General features: G+C 50.5%; 2 protein-coding genes and 1 long non-coding RNA gene across 3 annotated transcripts; 2 read left to right on the top strand and 1 right to left on the bottom strand.

Moving 5' to 3' along the window:
* The first annotated feature begins 67 nt into the window (after positions 1 to 67).
* LOC134526973 (keratin, type II cytoskeletal 4-like) lies at positions 68 to 5,501 on the top strand. The gene is made up of 9 exons (XM_063359338.1): positions 68 to 526; positions 1,345 to 1,559; positions 1,890 to 1,950; positions 2,622 to 2,717; positions 3,296 to 3,460; positions 3,547 to 3,672; positions 3,950 to 4,170; positions 4,484 to 4,512; positions 5,023 to 5,501. The coding sequence occupies exons 1-9, from the start codon at positions 68 to 70 to the stop codon at positions 5,499 to 5,501; spliced, it is 1,851 nt and encodes a 616-aa protein (XP_063215408.1).
* Positions 5,502 to 9,889: 4,388 nt separating this feature from the next.
* On the bottom strand, positions 9,890 to 24,803 carry LOC134526962 (uncharacterized). Its single transcript, XR_010074057.1, has 6 exons — positions 24,742 to 24,803; positions 20,604 to 20,672; positions 19,281 to 19,450; positions 18,268 to 18,494; positions 15,437 to 15,564; positions 9,890 to 10,152 (listed from the first exon to the last, which is right to left on the bottom strand). It is a non-coding gene; the product is annotated as an uncharacterized LOC134526962 (long non-coding RNA).
* On the top strand, positions 19,861 to 27,317 carry LOC134526956 (keratin, type II cytoskeletal 4-like). Its single transcript, XM_063359317.1, has 9 exons — positions 19,861 to 20,412; positions 21,671 to 21,885; positions 23,025 to 23,085; positions 23,405 to 23,500; positions 24,292 to 24,456; positions 24,886 to 25,011; positions 25,426 to 25,646; positions 26,097 to 26,125; positions 26,241 to 27,317. The coding sequence occupies exons 1-9, from the start codon at positions 19,861 to 19,863 to the stop codon at positions 26,633 to 26,635; spliced, it is 1,860 nt and encodes a 619-aa protein (XP_063215387.1). The 3' UTR covers positions 26,636 to 27,317.
* Positions 27,318 to 27,522: the final 205 nt, after the last annotated feature.

Here is a 27,522-nt window from a genome sequence, read left to right as displayed (position 1 = left end):
ATCTCTGTTCCTCTCCTGCAGAAGAGCTTCCCCTAAACTTTCATATTCCACCTTCAAATAAGCCACGATGAGCAGACAGGCGCCTACAGTGAGATCCGTCCTGGGACGAAGAGGCTTCAGTTCAGCTTCGGAGATTTGTGGTCGAAGCTACGCCGCCTCCGCCTGCCAACCCGGCCGATGCGGAGCTGGTGCCTACAGCAGCAGGAGCGTCTGCAACCTGGGTGGAAACAGGAGGATTTCCTACGTCAATGGGGTCTGCGGTACTGGATGTTTTGGGGAGTTCGGCTTTGGAGGCGTAGGCTACGGTAGCGTTGGAGGAAGGGTTGGCCTTTGCGGCCCCAGGGGATATAGTATTGTGAGGGGCTACCCCGATCGCAAGGCGGATGGCATCCAAGGTATCTGCATCGATGAGCGGCTTCTGAAGCCCCTCTGCGTTGGGGTCGACCCGCTGGAACATGAAATACGCTGCCAGGAGAAGGAACAGATCAAGACCCTCAACACCCAATTTGCCTGCTTCATCGACAAGGTGAGTGCAAACCTGCTCCGTACTCGCACTTCTCCCAGAAAAATGAAACGCAACCAAACCCCCCCCCCGACCCCCCAGCCCAGCTGGTGCCATGAATCCCCAAACTGGGTCCACACAAGGGTCCAGGTCCCCACAGAGCCATGTTGGTGCAGACTGGGATCTTCGTTACTGGGGAAGGGCTCGTTTCAGCTGCACGTTGGTCCTAGTATTTGCTGGTGTTTGTATCATGGCCACGGTAGCACTGGACTTTCTTGCAAGTGTCTCCTCTCTGGACAGCTTCAGTTCAAGGCTGGATTTCTCATTGCAGCCTTGCTCTAGCTCAGCTGGAAGTTACAGCCCCGATGGGCTCATCTTCTGTACTGTATTAGACCCTTTCCCCCCACTTTGTCTTTAAATATAGCGATGGTTCCAATGACATTCCTGAAGGCAAATGAGGTTAATCTTGATTCAGGCACCTAAACGTTAGATGGGTAAGTCTGAGCTGTCACCTTAGGATCCCTTTGTAGAAAACACAAAGACAAACAGGTTCCACCCTCTGGGGACTCAATCTCATCCAAAAATACATCAGCGGCACCTCCAGAGGAGCTTTATTTCTATTCGTTGGCGAGAAAGGCAGATTTAGACATGTGACTTTCAGATTTCTAAATAATTCAGACATGTGACTTTTAAATAAGGGCAGATAGATTTACAATCACTGTGGCATATCGCCTCTCACTTCCCGAAAATACTATTCTTAGGTGAGAGCAGACAGTTAAACCAGGCGTCAACTCACCGCGTTCTTCTCTTTATTTGAAGAATTGCTATTTTTTGGCCTGCAGGTCCGATTCCTGGAGCAGCAGAACAAAGTGCTGGAGACCAAGTGGGGCCTCCTGCAGCAATACGTCCTGCCAAAGAAAGGGAAAAACCTTGAACTGTACTTCGAGAATTACATCTGCGACCTGCGGAAGCGCCTGGACTGCTTGCTATGCGAAAAGCAAAAACTGGGCAGCGAAGAATGTGCCACCAGCCAGCTGGTGGAGGAGTTCAAGTGCAAGTAAGGACCTTCAGGTCTCCTCTAGCCGTTGGCATATCACTCCTCCTCTGGTTCAGCTCAGGCAATGCCTCCCAGACATGTGGCACATCCCCTTTGGGGATGTCACATTCTTCTGTCTCACTTGCAAACCCTTTGCATTGTTAATGCTGTTGCTCATGAAGAAGCTTCTGATCTTGGGACGGTATAATGCCTGGTCTCCAGACACTGATCTGGCGGTGCCTGATGGCAGTCTCTGGGCAAGCGAAGGTTGTTATTTATACCTGACGGTTAATGTCTCTGTCTCTGATGGCATTGCTTGCCTCAGCCTTTTTTCTTCTCCTTTTCCAACAGATACGAAGAGGAAATCAACAGGCGTACAACTGTGGAGAATGAGTTTGTGGCACTCAAAAAGGTGAGCAGCTCAAAATAGATGAATCATTACACCCATAATAGGTTTATCTGGGGTAAAGCTTGGCAGAAATCATGCATTATTAGCAAATGCCTGGCAAAAGTGTTCCAATGAGCAGAAAGAGGGAGGCCTGTGAAGAGGCACAGGGTCAGAAAAAGAAGCAAATGCAAGTAGAAAGTAAAAATAATGTATCCTCAAAGCTTACATCATCAGCACTACAGCAATAGTTTTCTTACCCCAAGCACATTCTTCAAGTGTAATGGGAGGGTGTATTTGTGGAAGGGAGACGGAGTGGGAGAGGTCATGCTGGAATACCTGGTGTCTAAGACGCTGGTTATTTTCTGACCGTCTCTCCACATCCTTTATTCTTGGACATCAGAAAAGCAGAAATCATTTGAACAATATTAAAAAATTATGTTTAAATACTCATTAGTCAATTCTGAGTTTGTAGCTAGGTCCTAAGTAATAAATAAACTAATCCCTGTAAGTCACGTTGGCATGGTTTTATTTTCCTTTAGGAGACACCAGGGCATCTTGACTCACCCTCTCACACCTTTCTACTCTTGAAATCTTGTTGAAACACGTTTCTGTTTTATTGGGGCTGCCTCTGTCTTCTGTGAGTTTCTCCAACATTTTCGGTGAGATGGGGCTGGAACGTGTCTCCTCTCTTTCAGGATGCAGACTGTATCTTTTTGAACAAGGAAGAGCTGGAGGTGAAGGTGGATCTGTTAAGAAGGCAGTTGGAGCTGTTGAAATGTGTATTTGAGGAGGTGAGTTTCTCTGGTCCGCCCCAGGAGTTTGGTAGTGCTGTCTCATCTTTCAGCTGCTTGAGATGCCTCTTGGACATCCCTCATCCCAAGCCCTGAATACTTGAAAGCATGGAACCACAAGGTTGATAGAATATTAGCATGATTACGCTGGATATAGGGTGGTTCCCCCTTTCTTAATGCAGCTCCAGGTATGAATTGGCTGTGTCTTAACTCTAGCCCTGAGAAAAGAGATGCGTCTGTCTCGTTACTCCGGATTGCAGTTGTCTGATTAGAGCTAAAGAAACTACCAGCTTAACCCTGTCATTAACATCAGTAAAGCAGCTGAAGATGACAGGATACCAAGGGTTAAGTCACTCAAATTCCTTGCCCTTGATGTGGCCAGAATTGCTGCAGGTCAGCATGTAGGTCAGCAGCTGACATGTGGCAACTCATCCAGCAGGGAGGGTTTTCTGCTGAGCCAACCCGAGGGACATTTCTTGACTTGTTATACCCATCAGCTGAGCAGTGTGGCTCTTAGTTCCAGCCCTACAAAGTCTGACAATTGCTAACAGCTGACTAAGCCATTCCCCAACCTGTAGGAACGAGCTCAGGTAGATCGCCAGCTATGCGACACGTCAGTCATCGTGAAAATGGACAACAACCGAGACCTGGACATGGAAAGCATCATCAAGAATGTTGAATGCTGGTACCAAGAAATAGCTCAGAAGAGCAAAGAAGAAGTTGATGCTTTCTACCAAACCAGGGTGAGTATGAAGCAACCTGGGTGTCTGCCTGGCAACTTAGCAGGTTGCAGGTCAAAAACGATGACCGTCTTCTTTCTTGGCTCCAGTTTCAGGAGCTTCAGGATAAGAGAGGCAAGTATTGCGATGATCTGCAGAGCAACAAGTGTGAGATCTCAGAGCTAACCCGGATGATACAGAAGCTGCAGTGTGAACTGGAAAACGTGAAGAAGCAGGTAAGAGAAGCCCAGAGGTGATGTTTCTGGAAAGGGGAATGTATTGAAGGACAGCTCAGATACGGGGGAAAATGACGCATTGGCCTTTAGTAGACTCAAACCCGCTCTAGGCTGTAGTTGGAAAGTGTATAGCTGAAAAGCGGATAGAGAGAAGGGAAGCCAGTGTTTTTTTCCTCTGGTTACGATTGGAAGAGTGGATTAATCCCAAACCAGAATGTCCAGGAATTAGGAAACAAAGCCTTAAAGACACCTCCACTGTTCTCCTCCCCTCGGACAGGTCTCCTGCCTGCAAACCTCCATTTGTGATGTTGAGCAGCGTGGGGATTGTGCCCTGAAAGATGCTCGGGAGAAGCATGTTGAGCTGCAGAATGCCCTCCAGAAGGCCAAGGACGAGCTGGCTTGCATGTTGCGGGATTACCAGGAGCTGCTGAATGTCAAGCTGGCCCTGGATATTGAGATTGCGACGTATAAGACTCTACTGGAGGGTGAAGAGAGCAGGTGGGTGACAGAGACCTTCTCCCTTTTCTCCTGTATATCAGCGGCCAGAATGATTCTAGCTCCCAACTGGATTTTTCTGCTCCAAGATCCTCCCAGGCTCACAGAAACTGGGGCTGGAGAGATGGCTGGAGGCCACACAGGCCACCCTTGTGCCAGCAAAAACAGTTCCTGGCCTAGGGACAGTCAGACGTGTTACAACAGGGGATTAAGTGGGCTGGATGTATGGCTGGAAGTTATGAGTAACGTCAGGTTTCTAGATGTGCCTGCAACTGGTTAACAGGATAACGTGCATTTCTCTTCTCTCCCCTTACAGGATATGTGTGGGGAACCCGGTGAGCGTGTGTAAGTAGCCTGAAGATTTACAGCCATGAGGGTTTCTCGTTTTAGGAAAGGCAGTTTACGGAGTATCTGCCTACCCCAGCTCCCTCTGCCTCCCTTTCCATTTCAACCGAGGCTGATGTTGACGCTTTAGTCACAGAAATCCCAAATACCTCCAAATTTCAAAAAACTCCCCCCAGCTTTTGGATGGAGGGGGGAAGGTCAAATTTGCGACCCTTCACTCTCGGAGGCAACAGTGAGCTGTCCTGGTGAACCCACCAGGCAACGCACCCATGTGCGCTAAACCCGGGAAAGAATTTGCCACCAGCCAGATGAGCAACGTGGGAACCGGGAGGATCTGTGAGGGGATGTGCTGGGACACGGGGGAGGAGTTGGAAGGAGCAGGGGCTCAGATACATTGGACTAATCTAGAGGAAATCAGGTTTGGTCGGTTCTGTCGCTCATGAAACAACTTGCCTTGTGAGTCTTCCAGTTTTCCTCTCTCAGTAATTGATCCTGTGGGCTGTCTTGCAGCTGTGGTCAGCAGCGGCTACAATATCCCCGACGACTGCGGGATGCTGGCAGCAAACGGGGCTGCGTGTGGCTACGGCTCCCTGGGGAGACGGTCCGGACGACACAGCTCCCAGAACGGAGGATTCAGCTCCCGGAGCGCTGGGATCCACCCCAAGAGAGTCATTAGCTCAGTGGCCAAGCAGTGTGTCCCAGAGGTGTACTGCCAAGCCGGAGGGGTCAACTGCAAAAACGGGGGATTCAGCTCCCGGAGCGGGGGGTACCCAGCCCGCACCGTCATCAGCACGGGAAACGGGGGCTTGAATGCTAGGATGGGGGCTTGCCAAGCTGGTGGGGTGGTCAGCTTTGGAAACCAAGGCTGCGTCATCAGGCAGCTGGGGGGCTCCCCCGTGGTCGTTGCCAACAGCCCTGAAGTGGTGGGGTGCAACAACGGCGTGGTGGGGAACTTCGGGGTTGTCAGAGACCCCTGCGTTGTCCCGTAGGGCCATCGGCTGGGGAGGTGGCAACATCGGAGAGCAACGCTCAGACGTGCAGGTCCTACCACCGAGATGATGCAGGATAGTTTCTCTGCCCACTAGCAGCAACATTTGCCATGGAGCCTATTCCCACATTTATTAGCGTCCGATACATACCCCACCACGTTTATGTTTTCAGAGTCCCCGACCCCAAAGGCCATCAGCAAGCTTCTCCAGCAGGTGCTCACCACAGTGCGATTCCTCTGAGTTTATACCGTCTAGATTATCGCAGCTTTAAGGGTTTGCCTGTTGCGCTGCCTTCTCTCTCTGGCTTTTCCCTTAACGAGCAGATTCGTTAACAATGTTCTTCCCTACAAGACACCTCTTTTTCTCCCAGCTCCTCCAAAAGCATTTCACAAGAGAGAGATGATTTAACTTCCCCAAGAGGCGCTGCAAAGAGCATGCTCCCCGCTTTTTTTTTTTTTAGTTTCTTTTTTTTTTTTTTTGGTGTAAGAAGAAACCCTGAGCTGCAAATTTGAGCTTAAATTTTAAACAAGGCAATTTCAGCTTTCAAAGCACCTGCTAGTTACGCTGCAGCCATAGGCTTTTTGTGGAATTTGCTTACAGATGAATACGTAGTACTTTCATTTGCTTCTGCATGTTAGGGGTGGCTAGTTCAAAGCGTGCTGGTCTTTAGAAGAGCTCACCCCCCCATCCCCACCCCCAAAATGCTGAGGGAAGTTACTGGTGTGTAAATCTGAGTTTACATCTTGTACTCACACAAACAGAGTTTCTTTCATCGACTGCTCAGACTTCCCAGCTTTTCACTGCACCTTCAATAAACTGCATTGAAAGTACATGGTTCGTCTCTGAATTCTTCCATAGAAATTAAAAAAATGGGTGAAGAGGTGCCCTCTCAGAGTCTAGGGGGGGAAGAAAGGACCAAACAGATCTTCTGGGTCTGGCAGTTTGGAACATGGTGGGACTCAGATGCCAGGAGACTCCAATGGTGTTTATTCTGTTTTATCTACCACTGACAAGATATTTTATATCCCAAGTAACAACCGATGTCAAAGATTGCCAGAAACCCCCAAAATAGTTCTGAGCACTGTAAGATGTCCTCTACGACAAGATTGCCCACCTGTAGCTTCGCTCACCACTGTGACCTCAGAACAACCTGTTTGTTTGATCCTTCCATCTCACAGAAGTTGAATGAAGACAGATGCCAACGATGACCTCCTGGGCTCAACGGGCTTGTGACCAGGGCTGTGCTCTGCCAGAGTCGCGCTGTGGACATAGATTGTATTTCAGACATTAATACCTTTGCTTCAGTGGCAGTAGGGATGACAAAGTGTGACGTTTACCCTCTACGACTTAAAAGGCAACAGGCTAAGTTATGAGAGCTCTTGGCCATAACGGAGTGGAATCATCTTTGTCTCAGTTTTGATGTCTCCCATGTAGAGCTCAACATGTGAGCTGGGGGCTTGGGGCTCATTGCATGGAAAGAAACCAACGTTTCCATGGGGCGATTTGTCTGACCAAACACAGGCACCCAGTTTAGCGTGAAATACATCAAGCTCTAGACTCTACTGACTCCACCAACTAGACCTCTCCTGGCTCTGCAGGCAGCCTGGGGCAGGGGTATTAGCGCAAATGGAGACATCACCATGCGAGACGCCGGCATGTACTCAGACGAATACACCCTGCCTGTCATCCCCTGGATTTGCAGACGCTATTGTCACAGTGAAGTTCTCCCTGTCTCCAGCGCATGAAGAATTACAGGTCACACGGCATCGCTAATCTCCCCGCTCTCATGGGGCAAAATTCTAATTGCAACCTAAAAAAAGTGAATATTAAAGGCTGACGCAAGGAAGAAGATAAGCACCTTTGGGGAAGGGCATGAGATGTTATTTCTATGCTAAGAGTAGAAACTGTCTCATCTAACTTTGACCATCTGTGTGTCAGACTCCGGTTGGGTGAGGCAGACAGTCCTCCACCCAAGCCCCTCTCTCAAACGAGGAAACCCAGTTCAGCAGTTTATCTACCTTTTAAGTGGCTCTAATCAGGGGAGATGAAGCCCACCTCGGCAGGTGATTTTGCATCTGAGCTTAGTGCATTCACCACTTGCAAATGGAATTTGGGCAGAAGGCAAGCCCAATGCTTAGAGTCCCTGCTGGCACATTAGGCAGCTCCAGTTAATTGCCTGAGTGTCACCAGTTCCCTGCATGGTTTCAAGACGTCACTCTGGGCCAGAGCTGGGCGGCGTGCACAGGACGGCTGTCCAGGAACCACCATGGCTCCAAGTCTGGGTCTTCCCTGTGGCTACAAGGAGGCACGGCCGTCTCTTCGCAATCCATAGCCAGAACAACTTGGTTTGGCTTTGTTTCAGAGGCCGCTTTTCGGTGGGTTTTGCTGTTCCTCAAAAAGACGGTTGCTTGAGAGAGAGGAGGTGGAGAAAGCCACAGCTTTGGGACCTGGGGTTTGGACCTCACCAGCTGCTGCTGGTTGACTTGACCAGTTGGTCTTGCCCTTGCTTGCTCTCCCTCCATGGCCCGGCCAAACAGGAACTGGCTTTGCATGACATTCCCAGCCCCGAAGGGCTGAAAGCCCAGTAAGCCCCAGGTTTTCCAGAGCTTTCCCCTCCCGACCATTAAAGATGGGACACCAAGGTGCCCCCAGACAAGAGAAGACACAAGCCTGGGCTGTCAGCTGCAGTGCCTCCTTCTCTTGCTTCAGGGGTGAACTGCAGACAGGAGGCAAAAACACCTTCTTACCATTAGCAAGGGTGACTTCTCCCATCCCAACCGAGGAAGCAGTAGGCGACTGCCTAATTTCCGTGGGAGAATAATTATCTTCTAGTGGACTGAATAACAGAGAGAAGAAAGGAAGATGATACTACCTCTTCCAAAAAAAGGGCAGCTCCTTTCCTCCTCATGTTTGAGCCAACACCCGAATATTCTTAGCTATAATTTTAGCAAACCAAAGAGGAAAATGAAGGCTGCATTTATTGTTTCTCTATGGCTACAGCTGAATGGACTAACTCTTCAGATTTTGTCACAGTAGCAAAAGGAAAAGGTTCATCTCAAATGGTTTTCAAACTATTCATTAACGCTTGTATTACAAGCTCAGGAACATTTCCTGGTACACAATTGCTATTTTTCCTTCCCACTTTTTTTTTTTTTTTTTTTTAATCTTGAGGATTGTTTTGACTATTTTTTCACTCTTCTGTCTAATAGCAACTATCTTAAAGAACCAGTTGTTTTAAATTGGGGAACTGGATTTTCTGTCAGTTAAAAATAACCAGAGAAAACTTTCTGATAATTGAGAAATGTTTCCATTCAGTAATTTTTGTAAAGAATATGAATAATTTAAAAATACCATTCCAGTAATTCTATTGTAGGAAATGTTTTGGCTTTGATGTTTTGGTGACCAAGCCGAACCCTACCATGGTCAAGGAGGTGAAGAAGCAAAGCCATCTAGACTAAGTGCATGGTCCAGGCCTCCTCCGTCATCTGTGGGGACAGATGGGCAATTTGGGGGGCGCCCCCTCCAAAAACCAAGCACGTCTTGGGCGTGTTCCAAAAAGAGCAGTACAAAGACAGAGGTGACTCTACCCCTGTGTCGGGCGACCTCCTGCAAATATGTCACCGCCCTTTATAACCAGTGTTCTCCATTTCATCCTGTGCAGGGTGCAATGCTTCTGCCAGGGATCAATCTTCAAAGACAGTCGTATCGCACTGGACCCACCCGCCCTGAACTTAATTTATAGACTAGAAAGCGTGACTCACCTTTCCCTAAAGCATCTCTCTGCACTAAATACACCCAGACAAGAACGTGGGAAGAGGAGGAAGAGGGGGGACTCTTGCAGGAACAGAAAGTCATCCCCAAGAAAGTCATCTCCAAGACAGTCATCACCACAGCGCGTCCCTGAAGTACGAGGCAGAAGAGATGGCACGACCACAGCAATCAGCAGAAAGAACACACTTCGCAGTAAATATTTGAACTGGTAATTAACCCGAGTGGAATACATTAAACAAGGAAACACTCTCTGAGCCAGGATTGTCATTGAAGCTTTTTCACTTGCTCAGTGTTCTCTGCGCACGTGACAGTTACTATAATGTTTTTTCATGTCAAAAGCAGATACCAATTACCACCAGCCAAACAAACCCACACAGGTTCAAAAGACATTGATCTCGTCCAGCCATGCCCGACATAAGGGATATTTTTAAAGTCTGCCCCTAGACGGGCTCTTGCCCTTCCTCCTCTGCCCCTTTCTTCTCTCCCTGCCTGGAATGAGCTGAAGATGCTAGACTTCTGCGGTCTAGTGTTGGACGATGGGTCTTTGAAGCCTTTTTAGCCCAGAAGCAACAGAAAAGGTGCAAGCAAAGTCATCCAGCTTTAAATCAGTGGCAGGAGTGAGAAATCTGAACAGCTTTGCTGGAACAAGAACTGTCTCTGTGTCCAATGGAGACCTCGGTGGTGGACCACGCACAGGCTGTAACGAGGGTGGCAGAAGATGTGGAGCTACATACCGTACTTTTGGCATTAAAGATCTGTGAGATTGCAGGGACCCAGGTGAGTGCAAACTCCAAACCTCCAAACTTGAGGTTTGGAGTTTATAGCGGCAGAGGAGCTTGCGGGATGAATCGTGGTGGTGGTGACCCCGGTGCCACTCATCCTGCAAAAGCAGCGAAAACAGTCAAAGCATCAGCAGAGACGAAAGCTCCCAGCAACGGCGCGGCTCTGGGGCTGACCCACCTGGGACTATGAAACACGCAGATAAAGAAATCGCAGGAGCAAAGCTGCCTGCTTTGCTGACAAGGTGGGAGCAGGAACTTCGCTTTATTCTGTGGTGAATCCCCTACAGAGCCAAACTATGAAGTCCCCAGCCACATCAAAAAGATACGATTTGGAACATCCCACTTAAAATAAAATAAAACCAACTTGTGTCATTTCAGCTTTTTATCCTAGATGTTAAAAAAAAAAAGATTAAATAACCCAGAATTTCCTGGAGGACAGAAGTTGCATTTTTGTGGCCTGACAAAGTGGATGTAGATTTGTTGCATTTTTTTACCATTACTCAGGGAATCGTTATCAGGGATCATTTGCCCTTTTTTTTTTTTCTCCCAAATTTTAAAGCTATACATCCAGCTCCCACAAAGGACAGTGGTTTTATTTCCCCTTTCTGACCCCTGGACCAACTGAGACAGTCTAGTTCTCCTCCTGATACGTTGCCTTCTATTCTTTAATGACCGCTCCATTTACTATAATTATTCCTCTGTTATTATTACGCCTAGCGCGCGGAGGTGGCAGCCAAGCGGGGTGTCCAGTGGCTGCGCAGATGGGAAATCCAAGATTGTCTTTTTGTCTTTTCAGCCCTGCATCTGCAGCCTGAGGAAGCGGATTGACACTTTGCACAGCAGGTGGGAACCGACGATAGCCAAGGAGCCTGCCACAACGCAGATTGTGGATAAATTCGGGCAAGAAATTAGCCAGTAATTAGTTCCTCCTGTGAACACTCATTCCTTGCAGCCAGACGGCTCCACAATCCACATTATATTCAAAAGCAAGTTGTTTCTTGTGATGTGGTCGATATTACTAACGGGAGGGAGGGGGAAGGTGTTAGTCAGAGATCTCATTTGAAAAGGGACGGAGCAGGGTAGGAGCAAGATATTCCGGGCTTGTGGTCCAGGCTCAGCGTGTGGGTGGAGGATTCTCCACCTCCCTGGGTACAAGCAATACAGGATCACGCTGGATCTTTTTCGCCTCTGCTCAATACAACTTCTTTCCTTTTAAGCTGATTTTAATGTAAACTCCAGTTTTCTTTGGTTGCTTCAACTCATTCAAAGTGAATGGTGGACCTTTCTGTTTGGTGGCCAAATCGAACATCTGAGTGAATTCTGACCCAGCTGTCCCAAAGCCTTTTGAGGGGGTTCAAGGTCTCTCTTCTATATCAACGAAACCTTTTCAGGACGCCTGCTCTCCCCAAAACTTCACTTTCCTCCTCCGCTTTTTATAGGCTTGTGTCATTGAGGCGGCTTGAGGGAACTCCTAACCACAGACAACACGACCCGCAAGTCTGCTCAGAAGAAACGAAGGGAGCCCAACCCCAAAGCAGCCGTGCAAACCAACTGGACGGCTGGGTCTCAGCTGCCCGGTGGCTGGTCCTGCGTTGGCTCCCGTGGAGCTGGACGGTGCACGCTGTGCCACCACAGAGCCGCGGGGCAGGGCGGGTTTGTTGAGGCAGGAGCTGGAATTGCTGAGATGTGTGTTTGAAGAGGTAGCAATTCCTCCCTTTCTGTTCGCAGGGAAATGCAGGTTATGTTTGGTTTGGTTTTTTTTTTCCTGGAAACACCCTCATCCCTACCATAGCCCAGTTTAGCATAGACAGAGTTGGGTTTCAGAGCTGGGCCACCTCCTTATCCACCGTATTCACTAACAGGGCTTATGTGCTAGTTGCATATGGGAACAAAAATCCCGCTGATATTCTTCAGGGTTCAGGTGTTACCTACACGGTGAATCCTCTGTCTACACCCAACAGTCATTGGCCACGGTCCAGTTCAGCAGGTGGATCTGTCCTTTTTCAGGATTAAAGGAGGTTTGGTGTATTCCTCAGCGATGAATCACTCCAGCTCAGATTGCAGCTGCAGGATGAAGACTCACATTATACAATTAGTTCTGCATTTCCCCAAAAGTGATGCAAATGAGGGGGAATCGCTCCAGACTGCAGCTTTTTTGCAACCTTTAGGCACAAGCTTTGCAACGCCTCTGTCATGGTGAAAATGGACAAGCGATTGGAGATCACAGAATCATAGAACGGTTCGAGTTAGAAGGGACCTTAAAGACCATCCCGTTCCACCCCCTGCCCTGGGCAGGGACACCTCCCACCAGCCCAGGTTGCTCCAAGCCCTGGCCAACCTGGCCTTGAACCCCTCCAGGGATGGGGCAGCCACAGCTGCTCTGGGCAACCTGGGCCAGGGGCTCACCACCCTCACACCAAAGAATTTCTTCCTCAGATCTCACCGAAATCTCCCTCTTCCAGTGTAAAACCCTTCCCCCTCGTCCCGTGGCTCCCCTCCCTGCTCCAGAGTCCCTCCCCAGCTTTCCTGGAGCCCCTTGAGGGACTGGTAGGGGCTCCAAGGTCTCCGCGGAGCCTTCTCTTCTCCAGGCTGAACCCCCCCAGCTCTCTCAGCCTGATGGGCACCACCAGAAAACTCCAGCGCTGAGCAGAGCTCAGAGCAGAGCAGACACCAAGGCTTTGTACCGTAAATGAAGGACCCATCAGCTCCCGTATTCCATTGACAAGAGCAATTGCCAGTTCTGGAGGAGCCCAGATGTAGACCTAGGACAGTGTCTGAAACAGGACCTCTGCCAGCTTTCTTGAAATGGGCTGTTTTTGTACAACAGAAATTAAATTAACAATGTCATTATGCGAAGAAAGCAGACAGGATGGGTAAAGCATAAAAACCTTTAACACTTTAAGGTGTTCTTTCAGTTCTGGGGTGAAGGAGAGAGGATTCAGTGTCACTGAGAAATAGGGTCTGAACACTCCACACCCCGAGACCTCTGGCATTGGAGGTGACACCAGGAACTTGCTCTGCAGCGCTCCGCTTGTGACCGATGAAGGTTTTGGGTGGGAAGGAGGTGCTAAACCTCTGCAGAGCAACAGGCAATTATGCCAAACCCAGTAGCAATCTCAAAAGCAACTGGTTCTCTTTATCATATGCTCTTGGAGTAACTTGAAAGAAGCCACTCAAAAGGGGAATGACATTTTGGGGACAGTGCGCCTCGGGTGTTTGTCAGTCTTATTTGAAATGAGGACAACGAGGCCACAGTTGTCATGCTGAGTAATTAAAGGGAAAGTAAAGCCACCCATCTGTCCTTTGACAGGTAACCTGTCTGCAGACGGGTATTTGCGATGCTGAGCAGCGTGATGACGGCATTCGCAAAAACGCCCGGGAGAAAAAACACGAAATGCTCTCCACGTTAAGCCAAGGAGAGCTGGAAGGCCAGGTGTGCAATTATTAGGGTGTCTTGAAGACCAAGCTGGCTTTTGGTCCTTGAGATTTCCACATGCAAGCCATTTCTGGATGGAGAACGAGAGGCAGGCACTGAACACTCCCTGCTATCACACGCAGCGCCCGGCAGGCGGATTACCCCATAGGATATTCAAGGAGAAAAAGCAACCACATAATAACAAGAACAAAGAGAATAACAAGGCAAAACACGGATGTGTGGATGTTGCTTCGAGAAATGACACCGGAGTTCCCCAAATGAATCTCCTCGGCGTGCGCATCCCCCCTGAGCGGAGGAGGAGATGGGTGCCTGATTCCCTGGGGATCCCCAGCGCGCAGAGTTAAGAGCAGCTGTTAAATGAAATCGTGGATGTCCAAGATCCCACTCAATGCAGTTTCTTCTGAAAGCTGCAGATTTGCCTAATAACGTATTTCCTTTTATCCTCCAACAGAGCGTGGCCAGGGAGTCTGGCTGGCACAGCTGTGAAAAGCGTATGATTCACAGGAAAATGTTCTCTTTTCCATTTCTCTCTGCTGGTTCTGGCTTTCTTTCCCGGTCACTGAGCGTTGGGTTTTCTCGCAGCGCAGGTTCCCACGCCCGCTGCAATGGACGGTGACAGTGGCCCAGTTGGGGCTTCAAACTCAGGACGGATGCGTCTCCGGCCATGGAAGAAAGAGTCTCCTAAAACAGGAGATTTAGGTCAAGAAGTGAAATTGGTGAAATCAAAGCGTGACTTTGCATCTCTGAAAGCACGGCGATCTCGCAGGCTGGAGGACACAGCTGCGGCAGAGCAGCGTTTGGCTGCAGGAGGAGGGATTACCAGTCCGGAGGCAGAATCGCTACCGTTGCTTGCCTTTAGCTCCCTGAACATGTGGTTCCTTCGCAATTCCGAGAGCTGATCTCTGGAAATGGAGGTTACAACCCCCGTAGGCTTGCTGAGCTGGGGAAATACCGACTGCGGTGCCCAACGTTTCAGCTGGCTGCTCTCCAGGGCACAGAGCACCGGGGTTTCAGGGAGCTTCCGAGGACATTCCTGAGTATTAGGGCTGCGATGAATAGAAGTCCTCTAGGACAAATACCGCTCTTTATCTCTGGTTAACCCCACGGAGACAACCATAATACAGAGCTTACGCACCAAGCTGCCACCTCTGAAGTGACACATCACTGGTTTCTTCGTGTTGGTGGCAAAATGAGTCACAAAAGTGACTCCAACCATTCATTATGATAATAGCTACGTCCTCTAGAAGCTATACCTTCTGTAATCTCCTTAATCTGAGTGTCCATCTGGAAAGCTTAATGAATAGGTGCTGGTAAACACAGCATTGTTATTTCTCCTGGTTCAGATTTGTCCTTTTATTTTGCTGGGTAGCGATATTTTATTTAGCTGCGTGGAAATACCACCTCTGCTCTTGGATCATGCCCCCATGGCCCCGTGAAGCGTGACTCCTTGCCTCCAGGTTCTCCTGCGCTGGTGGCTTTAGAAAACAATCTTTTGCTGGATGACACCGAGCTTTCTCATTGACTATTCATGGAGCCCAGGCCTCTGGCTTCAACTTGGTGACTAGTTTTTAGGTAGCTGAATTCAGCTAAGAGGACTCTCACGCTAAAAGTGTTACCATCTCACCTGCTAAGTCATTTTTACAAGGCCAGTGGTAGGGTTTGCCCTCTGCTGAACGCCTCTCCTTGCCCCTCACCCTCCGATGATTTTTATTCAACACGGCACACAGAGATCGCACTGCTGATAAAAGCTCCGTGTTCTCTGCTCTGCTGCCAACAAACTGCACGCAACGTTTGCGCATCGTCTCTAATTCACCTTTTTATTTTAAAGAACCCTTTTTATAAGTTTGCAAAATTAACTCTATTATGTTAACCACACACTGAACAGCTATTTTCCATGGCCATTGTTATATATACTCATGTGCACACACAGCCGTGGATGTACAGACCTATCGATGGGAACTAGTTGAAATTCAGTGGCTGGATTTCCCTCCTCCCACACACTCCCCTTTCGCCCGGCTGCTGGAGGGCATCTCTGGAGTCCCTGGTTGGCTCCGTGCATGAAGGAACATGCTTCCTGGTGAAAAAAGAGAAGAGACAACTGTCCCGTGACACAGTCCAGCAGAATTTCCAACCCCAAAACCTGATGTGGGTTCTCATGGCTGGTCTTTACAAGGATTGCCCACCTTTCCCCAGAAAAACACGTTCGTGCCTGTGGCTGGTGGTTGCCCTCCCTCAGCAGTGGCAATCCCCAACGCTGTTGTGCTTTCATCATGACACTGCCATACCGATTCCACCCCATTACTCAGAGCCTTAATAATCCATCAGGCCCCAAGTGTTTGCACAAAGTTGGTCAGATGATGCAAAAGTGCTTTGCAAATCCCTACGCAAAAAGGGAACCTTACGAAGGAAGGAGGTGGACACCCGCGGTGTTTGGTACAAAACCTATTTGTCTCTTGCAAAAGCAGATGGTAAATAAGAACTACGAAGGAGAGTTTCTTGGCTTAGGTCACCTGGTAACGTCATCGGAACAGAGATTTTAAAAACCCAAAGAGGCTTGTGCTGCTGCTGGCACCCTGCCTGCTGCAGCTGAACATCCACAAGTCACAGAGGCTCCCTCTGAAAGACGCGTGCCGCTCTGCATCCAACGCCCAGATTTTCCACCACACGAATAAAGAACCGCCCAGAACATGACAAAGTTGCCCTGAATGAAGCACCTGGATCCGCTGTCAGGGCACCAAGCGTGAGCAGTGCATCCCAGTGGACACAAGCAGGGCGGACATCCAGCTCTGGCGAGTAGGTAGCTCTCCATGCTCCTCGCATGAGACATTGCCTTTGTGGGCGATTCTCTCTTCTGCGGAGCTTACTGCCATGATACCCCAACATCTTCTCACCAGTACTGGTGTCGTGACCAACACTGGCCACCACATTTTACTGTTGTCCAGCAGAAAGACTGCAGAAGGAGGGTAAAGGTTTTGGCAAGGTCTTATCTGGCAGCACTGCAGATGGTGCATACGGGCAGTGACCACCAGTTCTCCAGGAATGGCCTGGAAGGAATCTCGGGAAATATCTTGTCCATCTTTTTGCCCCAGAGCAGCACAAATGGCCAGGGGCAAGCCAGGCTGAGGGTGAACAGCTACTGTGGAGCAAGGTGCCCAGTGGTGGTGGAAGGAGCCCAGACCATCACCTCTACGCTGGTCCCCACAAATCCACCATCTGCTTTGATGTGGCAGCAGAATCAAGCTGCAGTTACAAGACAGGGAACAGCCACCTTTGGAGGGCTGGACCCGCGAAACCAGAGGGAGATGTCCCAGGGGCCTCATTAGCCATTTTAATGGTGACTTCACGGTCCCTTTCGCAAGAAGCCACAAAAACTGCCCAGCCTGCGGGGAGGGAAGGAGAGCACCAGCACGGCCAAGCCCTGCTGACCCCGTTTTCTCAGGAGAGGGTCTTAAAAAGCGGTTTTCTCACTGGGAGAAAGCAGACTTGGATGGCTGGGTTGCTACAGCCAGAACTGTAACAGGAGGCTGGAAACCCCCCAGGTTTTCTATCTGCACGGATGGCTCAACAGGTCCCAATTTAGTAAGGTGTTTAAGCAGAATTAATTTATCCTAATGCATCTGGGTACATGTAAATCTCAAAGGCATAAGTCTCATGGAAGCCACCACAGTTCAAGGTATATTTAAAGCCAAGGACTTCAGGGGTTTCCCCGGTAAATCCGGGTGTAAACTGCTGCTTTAAAGCTTTGCTGAATCCCATCAGCCTGAAAACAGCGGTTTCATCTCTTCCTTGTAAAGAGGAAGGTCCTTTTCTACAGCCCTTCAAACACTATCTGAGCTGCAATCAGCCAGGATACAGCATGGAGACATGAAGAAGGTCTCTACAAAGGTGGCATTCGCGTCTGACTTGAGCCCGTGCTCAATAAAAGCAATCGCAATCCTTCTCTTCAGAAGAGCGAATCACATCAGAGTGCTTCCTCCTTTGAAGTTGCTGTAGCCAGTGCTCAGGGCTTCCACCATGTGACTGTGAACCGGCTTTGTGAAAGCTCAGCAGATGGAAACCACAAGCACTGCCCTGAACCGTCTCCCTCTGATGTGCAAGGCTGGGCACCTGGAAGAAGCCACTTCTTAGGGCTGCGAGGAGGAGCCAGAGGTTGAAACGCAGGTTTGTTGCTTTCGCTCCACAGGGAAACAGCCTGGCAGCACGTTGGATGTAGGAAGGGATCTCAGGGCTCGCAGCCAGTGGAGGAGCATGGATGGTTGTCCCACCAGTGGCGTTTTCCCTGCGTTCCAACAAGACCAGGGGCCTGGAGGGTCTACAACTCTCCAATGGTGTGTGCATCATCACCCATGCGGCACAAGACACTCTACAGTGGGCGGACAAGCAGAGATACGGAAGATAGCAGAGACCTGATCCCAACCAGATCCAGATTTCTCACGGCTGGAAAAACCAGCAAGTCGCTACCCTCGAGGATGAAGGGTCGCGTCTTTCTTGCCATGGAAAGGAGCTGGAGTCTCTCTCTCTGCTCCTGTTGGATCTCAGGCGGAAAGTGGCTGCTCCTTGCCCATGGTTATGCCCACCTAAAAGAGCTCATGAAAGACGTTGTACGGACCTACCTAAAGGCTAAGCGATGGTTTAGCCCATCCACCAATGTCCTGTTCCCAGGCAGTGCTCCAGGCTTGGCTGCAGAACACACACCCAACTGTCCTCCTCAATGCTTGCACCAACACTTCAGCACAAAATAAAATACATTTCCAAAATATTTCCCCCTTTCACTTACTGGCAGGAGGTCCCAGTGCTTGGATTACCGCAGGCAGAGTGACGTGAAGGGCGCAGCGCCCAAAAGCTCATCTGCTTTCTCCAACTATCTCCGTCTCACAAATGAAATTACATCTCATTGCAAGACGTGCATCCTAATGTGCTCTGACCAACGCAGCCACAACGGAACTACTTCACCACTCCAATCGCACGCAGCATTTCATGGTCCATTTCAACCCATTAGGAGACCTGTAGAGAAAAAGGAAGATTTTTACCTGGAGAGACTCCACAAATATTCTAAATCATCCTAATTCCTTTGCATTATTTTTAATTCAAGACAACCTATTTCAAGTTTACAACAGCATTGACTGGGAATCCTCCCAGAACCAGTTAATTTTGCCTCAGCAAAGATGCAGAGACTTCTTAGGGCAAGCTTCGCAATCACTTGTGATTCTGTGATTAGACCCCTTTGTTAAGGCAAAAAAGGAACTTTATTTGTTTCCAAGCAAATTCAAAAATCTTTTAAAGAATTTTAATTAAGATGGTGTGGTACCTTCTCATTAACAGATATTACTAGAATAATTTAGTGTCAAACAGGTGTGTCACAGGAATAGGAGGAAAAAAGTTCACTCCGGCTAACATTTCTCAACCTGTTTGTAACACTGCGCTTCCCGTCTTTGTTGCATCTCCAGCTATCGTTTGCGTGAACCCTCCGTGTGCGCCAGTCACATCACACCCAGATACTAAACACGATTATCACCTTCCCCAGGCACAGAATTCGCCAATAAATCACCATCTGCGGTGAAGTTTCCCACAAATGCCTTCTCTTCGATCCCGTACGTTCTAAGGGGCACCGCTGGACCAGCGCCTCGACTCCACATGTGCGAACCCCAGGACCGAATCTGTCCTCAGTGCCATCGCGCCCCGTTGATGCTCCATCCACAAGGAACCCACCAACCCCATCCTGCCCCTTCTCCGCACGCGAGCCGGCAAACACGGCGGCAACTGAATCGCCCCCGAGAGCCGGAGCCATACCCATGAGAGGAAGAAACGAGAACGCTCCCAACAACGCCAGCGCCGCACTTCCATGGCTACACCTTCCTTCCTCCTCCCCTATCGGCACCGGTCATTGCTCAAGAGCCAGCCCCGGGGCTGGCGAGAGACCCTGGAAGAGGCGGCATCGCCACGACATTCTGCAGGAGGTCCTGAAACATAATTAAACGCTGTGGTGAAACCCAACCGTAAACAAGCCATGAATAAAAACCCCTTGAATTATTTTGCTGAACTATAATTACACAATAAGGAAGCAGATTAATTAAGTAAAATATAAGTCCTGAAACTGAAGCTTGCAAGCAAAGCAGTTTATTTTAATTTCCACATTATTTCGTATGAGATAGAAGTGTTTGCTGTGGGTTTAAAATGTTGGAAGCCATTCCTTGCTGCCAGGCAGACCAAACCCAGTGGATAAATTAAATTTTTGCATCTCAGGCACCTCCTGGAATGTATATAAGGAGAAGGGCTCTGCCTCAGAGAAGCTAAAGGAGATCTCCTTCTTCCACTCCCTGCTCCTCTCTTGCTCGTCTGCTTTGCCGGTCCCGCTTCTCCCCCAGCCACCATGAGTCGACAGTGCTACACCTCCAGCTCCATCCTGGGAAGACGGGGCTTTTCCTCGGCGTCCGCCGTCTGCGGGCTGGGCAGGGGCAACAGCAGCTCAGCCTCCGTCTGCCAGCCGGTGGGACGGAGATGTGGCATCGGTGGCTTCAGCAGCCGGAGCGTCTGCGACCTGGGGAGAGGGCAAAGGATTTCCTTCGGCGGGAGCTGCCGCAGCGGGGTCTACGGTGGCGCCGGCGTCGGACGCTGCGGGGTGGCTTACGGCGGAGGCCGCTTTGGCATGGGCACAGTCGTGGGGTTTGGTAACTGCGGAAGCTACGGGGGCCTGGGCAGCTACAGAGGTCTTGGGGACGGCGTGGCCATCGGAGGCTACGGCGGCAGCATCGGCATCGGCCTCGGTGGAGGGAGATCTGAAGGGATTCGGGGCGTCAGCATCCACCCGGAGCTCCTCAAGCCCCTCTGTGTGGGGGTCGACCCCGAGGAGTGCCAAGTGCGGACCCACGAGAAGGAGCAGATCAAGAACCTCAACAACCAGTTTGCCTGCTTCATCGACAAGGTGAGACCCCGTTTCCCTCCACACGGGCCGCCCACCCCATGGCTCTGGTGGATGGAGTGTCTCTAGAGAGACAACGCCGGTAGCTGCTTCTCCTGGTGCCCCGACATTGTAAATGTTTCTGATTGACCACAGTGGTCCTGACCTGGAGACTCTTTGGATTTAAGCCTTGCACCAAGGCAATCGCATTTTACCTTTCGATGGTCACCAATCTGCTAAATAGCCGAATCAGGAGCGGCTCCAGGGATACAGGACACCAAAACCTGGGAGAGAAGGGATGGAGACGCAGAAATGTAAAAAGGCAAAATAGGAAGTTTTATTACAAATGTATAGTCTGACGTTGCTATCACACCTCTATAAACCCCAAGGGACGTCTGCATCTTTAGAACAGTTTGAGCGCTTCGTCAAGGAGATGTAGAAGGACATTCTAGCTAAAATGAGATGTACAATTTTAACCTGGTGGGAGATGTCCCTGCCCAGGGCAGGGGGGTTGGAACAAGATAATATTTAGGGTCCCTTCCAACCCAAACCATTCTATGATCCTATGAACGTCTCTGTTCCTCCACTTCATGAATGAAATGATTTGGTGATTTCCTAAACAGCTGTAATTTACCCTTGTTTTCTTAGCTAAGCCTAAGGGTTTTCATTACTGTTTAGAGATGTGTTATAGGAAATGATTTTTCAAACGGCAGAGAAAATTTTGCTCTCTCTGATCTTGATTTTCCTTGTGAGTTGTTCTGCACCTGGAAAAACCAAACCCACGCAAAAGAAGCTGCTCGGCTTCCTCCCATTTGAAAAATGACTTATTCATGATCCATAAAGGTTCTCAAGTACTAGAGAGCTCTTTAATCTAGAAGCGAAAGGCATGATAACTTAATTAGATGCATTCAAATGAGATCCTGGATGGAGCTTTGAGTGCCGCGAAAGACTCATTATCGTAATCAGCCCATCAGGGGAGGCAGGGGATCCTCCACCAGGCAGCTGTCGCGGGGGAAGAGGTGGTGCTGGGTTGAGCTGTGCTTTGGTCAAACCCATGATTGGCCTCGCCACAGAGCAAACGCAGCCATGTTCAGCCTGTGAGACGAGTCCTGGCTGGGACCGGCTTTAGCTCACACAAGATGCTGTTCTCACTGAGAAATCAGCACTTAACCGCTCACATTTCTGATTTTGTTTTTATTTTTCCCTTTTGGAAGTGGAGGAACCCAAAGCGTGGGACAAGACGGGGGGGGTCGCATGACTCTTGCATCTCTTCCTTCCCCAGGTCCGGCTGCTGGAGCAGCAGAACAAGGTGCTGACCACCAAGTGGGAGCTGCTGCAGCAGTATGTCCTGCCAGCTTCCCGGAGAAACCTGGAGCCCGTTTTCGAGAACTTCATCTGCAACCTGAGGAAGCAGCTGGAGTGTGTGCTGGGGGAGCGGGAGAGGCTGGAGAACGAGGAGCGGTGCCTCAGGGACCTGGTTCAAGAATACAAGTGCAAGTAAGTCGTACGCGGGGAGAAGGTGCAGACCGGGGTGTTTGCTGGCCCGGCGTGGCTTTTCTGAGCACAAAGCCAACGCAATCGCACTGGATGGGCCCAAGACCTGGGGCACAGGGAGTGGAGCAGGGCAGGGCACACCGGTCCTGGGCTGGTTTCCCGTACTGGGGTCCCACGGCTGCACCTCAGACGCTGGCGACGGACTGGGAGAGCTCTTCAACCACAGTGTTTCCTTAGGGAGAGGGACAGGGAACCACTTTTCCTCTCCCTAACGCTCCCGCACACCGCCCCGGTTCGCCCTATCAAATCTCCCACATCATCTGTGCCTGTGGCTCCCCTCAAATCTCCTGTCCCCAGTGTCATCCGTTCCCACAAAACCCTCAGCCTATTTTTCCTCACCCCACGCTTTATCCACAGCATCTCCCTTGGGGTTCATTCTCTCTTCCCAGAGGGAACTGGCTTTTTAATCTAAGCTGCAGATATTCCTTAATAGCTCCCCGTGAGCTCTGCTAAGCCACAAACCAGGACGCTTGGTGGCTGGTGGTATAAAGCACAGGGGCAAAGAGCAGTCCTTTCTCCAGAGATGTTAAGGTCAAGCGTCTCAGCCGCTCTTTCTTGCGGAGCCACCACCGGGAGGTCAGACTCATCTTGGGAAAGTTCTCCCGAGCCCCAATTACTTGGCCATTACACACCGGCTTTCATTCCCTTCGCACCTGGGAGTTTCAAAGGTTGCTCAACTCCTGACCTCCCTTGGGGCATTTTGGCCACAGTCTCCCCACAAACACTCAGAGCAAAGTCCTGGATGCTTCAGAAAAACATCACACAGAGCAGCAGGGCTAGAAGCAGCAATCCAAGCCCTCGGCTGAGCTACACAGTTTTGCATTTCTAGTGGTTTGGCCTGATTTACTGCCGTCTCACTCCAGCCACCGATACTGCTGGTGTGGACTATTTAAAACTGCTGAACAAAACCCGGTGGGGAGGAGAGAAAAAGCACCAAAGCAAAAAACACAAAGGAGGGACCCAGTGAACAGGGGGAGGCTCTGGTTTTACTCACCCTCCCCATGTTCTGCACCGGCTGCTCGGGTGGGGGGGACGGGACCCCCCGGGGCTCCGCATCCCACCCCTCTCCTTTCCTCCTGCAGATATGAAGATGAGATCAACAAGCGCACGGCTGCAGAGAACGAGTTTGTGGTCCTCAAGAAGGTGAGTCGCACTAGGGACAACACCGACAAGACCAGCTGAGAGTGGGGGGTTTTGCACAGGCAAAACTCAGGTATGGGGCCAGGGAGAGAAATGGGGGGGTCCTGGCACCACGACGCTGCCTGAGCCCTCATTGGGTAGCCCAAAAATAGACGTAATGCAATGAATTTGGGGAATCCCCATTAGGTTGTAAGCACACACAACGCAAGCCCAGATAATCTTAAGGGCTGGAAATGGTGTGGCTTCCTCCAAATCTAACAGAAAACATGGGCTTTGCCACAGTCCTCCTTTCTCCACCTCTTTTCACCTGGTGTCTCTCCAGGACGTGGACTGTCTCTACCTGACCAAGGAGGAGCTGGAGGTGAGGGTGGGCCTCCTGCGGCAGCAGCTGGAGTTCCTGAAGTGCATCTACGCCGAGGTAAGAGCCCCCGGCCCCCCGTCTACTGCCCCGGGGACGACGCATCATCTGCTGCCCCCTGAGCTCTTACACCAAAACTAAATGCAGGGAAGGGTGTCTTTTCTGAAAATCCTGAAATTGCATCCCAAAAATCTGCATCTCTTCCATAACAACACAGTTACGCACACTTTGGGAAGGCAAAGGGCGTTCTTGGCTGTCTCCCATACTGCTGGCTGCAAAAGCGAGGGACCTTTTGCATGAAAAAGCCCCTCAAATTCTCAGCCAAACCACCTCTGGGAACTGCTGAAACATCTCAGTCTTCAGAACCCAAATATTTTTAGTACTTCACTTTTTAAGCTACATTAGTCAAAATATTTTGGCGAAAGTAATACTTTCGTCTAAAATGTAGCAAGTTCTCCACGAAACACACACCCTTCCTGCCCAAACGCCTCCCAGCAGCCTGTGGGCAATGGGGCCCAAAGCACTCGCCCCCGGGGGCACCACAGCCCCCAAAAGCGCTGACGCAGCCAGGAACGCCGAGTTGCATCAAAGCGAGTTGCTCCGCTGGGATTCCCCACCCTTCCTTAGGGAATTTTATGCAGCAATCCCATACTGTGCCACCAAAACAGGTCCCAGCAGCCAGCTCTTGCTGGGAACTCTAGCTGGAGAGCCCCACGCTCTAGTTGGGCGTTACTGGGAGAACCTCCCCCAACCCTGCACCTTCTCACCAGACCCCCCCTTTGCCAGGGGTTCCTCCGTGCCTGGCTTGGGCTGGTTGAGGGAAAGGGACTGACACGTGGTGGGCCTTGCAGGAGAGAGCTCAGCTGGACTGCCAGCTGTGTGACACCTCTGTCATCGTGCAAATGGACAACAGCCGGGACCTGGACATGGAGGGCATCATCAAAAGCGTTGAGTGCTGCTACGAGGAGATTGCCCAGAAGAGCAAGGCGGAAGTGGAGGCCTTTTACCAAACCAGGGTGAGTATTCACACCACTGGCACAGATGGCAATGAAACCCCTTGGCCAACAAAACTCTCAGGACCATTTCTGTCCTCCATGACGCAACTAAACCCAACCCACAGCGCACATACACTGTAGTTTGCTAAAGAAAGTCATGCCAAAAAAAACGCCAACAACCCTTAAAACTGTGTTTTAAGACTTTTCTGTAAAACCAGTGCACAGAGTTCCTTCAGAGAGGTCTCCTCTGTGCACAGCCATCAGGAACACCATCCCCTGCCCAAAGGACAAATGCTCGGGACCTACCTGGGACTGTCACCCTGTCTGGGCTGAGGTCACGTCTGGGTGCTTCCCCGGGAGCACCGACATTGGTGCGGCTCTGGAGAGTCGCCACCTTCCCTGGAAGGGGCGATTCGGGCACATTAACGTCACCCTCTTCTCATGCAATAGTTGGAGGAGCTCCACAGCAGCAGGGGCAAGTTCTGCGATGACCTGAGAAACAACCAGAGCGAGATAGCCGAGCTCAACCGGATGATCCAGAAGCTGCAGTGCGAGTCGGATAACGTAAAGAAACAGGTAGGATGAAGGGCTGAAGGCTGCATGGGCAGCGGGGCACGCGAAGGGCTTCGTCCTCACCAGCTCTCACCCTGTTGAGATGCAAAGAATGCCCCAACCCCAGCTTAAGCCTGTGTTTGTGGCTTCTCTTCTGCTGTCAATACACAAAGAATCAGATTTATTTCTCACTTGGCAAATAAGCAGGAGCCAGTTGGTTTGGCTACAACAGAAAGCGTTTGCTGTATCATTCTACTGGGGCGCAGCCAACAGGTCCCCTCCCCTTCACCCCAGAGAGCTTGGCCATCGCACGTGTCCGGCCTAAACCCAGGCTCTCTGGCAGTTCCCAGCTGAAAGCCAAGGGGGTACGTGAGCAACCCTGTGGAGATACCTCTTAACATCACCACTGGCCACCTGTTCGCCCATTCCTGTCCACAGATCGCAGCCCTGCAGACGGCCATCTGCGACGCTGAGCAGCGGGGCGACTGTGCCCTCAAAGATGCCCGCCAGAAGCTGATCGACCTGCAGACTGCACTGCAGCAAGCCAAGGACAAGATGGCATGCTTGCTGAGGGACTACCAGGAGCTGCTGAACGTCAAGCTGGCCCTGGACATTGAGATTGCCACTTACAGGACACTGCTGGAAGGAGAAGAGAGCAGGTAGGAGCATCCCTTGTCACGATAGCTGGCAAAACCCAACAGGGGGAGAGAGAGGCAGGGGGAGATGCTGGGTGGAGGCAGCTCCCCGTGGGTGCAGAGGGGAGCATCGCCCCTTTTCTCCCCGTGGGTGCAGAGGGGAGCATTGCCCCCGTTTCCTCCTCATCCTCGCAGGGCAGCGGGATCACACCGCACTGCGCATGCTGCAGTCAGCTCTCCTGCCTGGGGTACAAGGAGAGGACGGGATATTAAGATGCCTGTGGGATTTGGGGGTCCAACCCTGCAGCGCTTCAGTGGGCAACTGGGACCAGCACCCGACGCCTGGGTGCACAGAAAAGCTGAAATGCCTGCAGTGTTTCTCGGGAGGCGATGGCTGGCAGCACCTCTATTCGCTTGTGTATTTGAAGGAATATTTCCCTAAATACATTCCTGAGACATTTCTTTTCTTAACAGGATATGCACCGGCAACCCTGTGAGCGTAGGTAAGCTAATGAAGCATCCCCTTAATTTCCTTAAAGGTCTTTTAAGCTTATAAGTTTCCTTATAAGATGGGCTTTAGCTGCTCCGGGAGTGACTGAGCCTGTTTTTCTCCCACAGCCGTGGTCAGCGGTGGTGGCACCGTCGGGGAGTGCCGATCCCTGTCTGGAATGGGAGGCAAATGCACCGTCAAGACCGGAGGGGCCGGTGGGGGGTTAGGGGTGGTCTCTTCCTTCGGCGTCAGCGGCACTGGCTTTAGCACCCGGAGCATGGATTGTCTCCCCAGGGTGGGGGGCGGATTTGGGGCCAGGAGCGCCGTCAGCTGCATGGGGCGAGAAGTCATCCCCGGGGCTGAGGGGGTCCAGTGCGCCCCTGGGGTGGCCAACCTGGGCAACGTGGTGTGCGCCGGCATGGAGCAGTGCAGCCCAGGAGCCGTCATCATCCCCGGGGCTGGGGTCTGCAGCGCGGGGAGCCGGTACAGCACAGCTGTGCGGGTGGTCAGAACAACCCGGTAGAGACCGGAGGGCAACGACACATCGTATTTTAAAATAATCAGCATTTCTGCAATAAAACAGTATTCCCCTTCCTTCCAACAGCTATAGGGATCACACAACCATGCACTGCCCGTGCCCACACGATTAGGCAAGTCGCTCTGCCCAAAACCCTTTGCATGATCAAAACCCACCTTCTCTTGCACGTCCTTTTTGGGGTCCCTTCTTGGACCCCACGGTCTCAGCCAAGCGACAGTTTCATTTCATAGAGTCCGTACCTGCCTTCACACGTCATCTCAGCTCTTAAATCAATCTTCTCTCCTTGACCCCTTTTCAGCAGGGATTTTCTTTCCCTAACGCAGCTCTTGCAAAAGGATGAAAAATTTGGTCATCCCAACTTCAGAGAGAGAAGCCACGTTTTAATTGTGGCTGCAGCTATTATTTAACTTCTTTAATGACACCAGAAAATCCAATTTTTCCTGTTTACGAGAGGGTTGGTAATGCTTATGTAAATTGGTCCAAGTTGCTACACCAGGTTTGGTAGAGCAGATTTTAATTACACACCAACGAGCACCTTATATTTCTGTAGTTAAATGCATGCGTTGTTTTTCCTGTGTGTGTACTAGATAGACGGATTTAATGCTTTTAATGTGTAAGTGAACAGAGTTGATTATCCTTCGCTTACTCCAAACTTTCAGCTGTACCTTCAATAAACTACATGCATAATTCATGCTTTGCTTCACGGGTTTCATTTCCCTCCCTGACATTACAAAAGCAGAGATATTTTCTCAAACATGAAGCTCCGAATGGGTGGGGCGGGGAGTTTGCAAGAAGTGGAGTTTTATCAAAGTTTTTTTGAGACTTTGTCTCCCTGCTGTGCTTTTGCATACCTTTATTCCATCCAGAGATTA

The sequence above is a fragment of the Chroicocephalus ridibundus genome, chromosome 24 (assembly GCF_963924245.1).
Source record: "Chroicocephalus ridibundus chromosome 24, bChrRid1.1, whole genome shotgun sequence".
NCBI classification, from domain to species: domain Eukaryota; kingdom Metazoa; phylum Chordata; class Aves; order Charadriiformes; family Laridae; genus Chroicocephalus; species Chroicocephalus ridibundus.
This window is presented reverse-complemented; position numbering and strand designations above follow the sequence as displayed.

Excerpts from the sequence above, each read along its gene's own strand:
- LOC134526973 (XM_063359338.1), top strand. The coding sequence starts at position 68 with ATGAGCAGACAGGCGCCTACAGTGAGATCCGTCCTGGGACGAAGAGGC. Across the intron at positions 1,560-1,889 it reads GTGGAGGAGTTCAAGTGCAA|ATACGAAGAGGAAATCAACA; the intron begins GTAAGGACCTTC and ends CTTTTCCAACAG. Across the intron at positions 4,513-5,022 it reads GGGGAACCCGGTGAGCGTGT|CTGTGGTCAGCAGCGGCTAC; the intron begins GTAAGTAGCCTG and ends GCTGTCTTGCAG.
- LOC134526956 (XM_063359317.1), top strand. The coding sequence starts at position 19,861 with ATGAGTCGACAGTGCTACACCTCCAGCTCCATCCTGGGAAGACGGGGC. Across the intron at positions 20,413-21,670 it reads TTGCCTGCTTCATCGACAAG|GTCCGGCTGCTGGAGCAGCA; the intron begins GTGAGACCCCGT and ends TTCCTTCCCCAG. Across the intron at positions 24,457-24,885 it reads AGGCCTTTTACCAAACCAGG|TTGGAGGAGCTCCACAGCAG; the intron begins GTGAGTATTCAC and ends CTCATGCAATAG.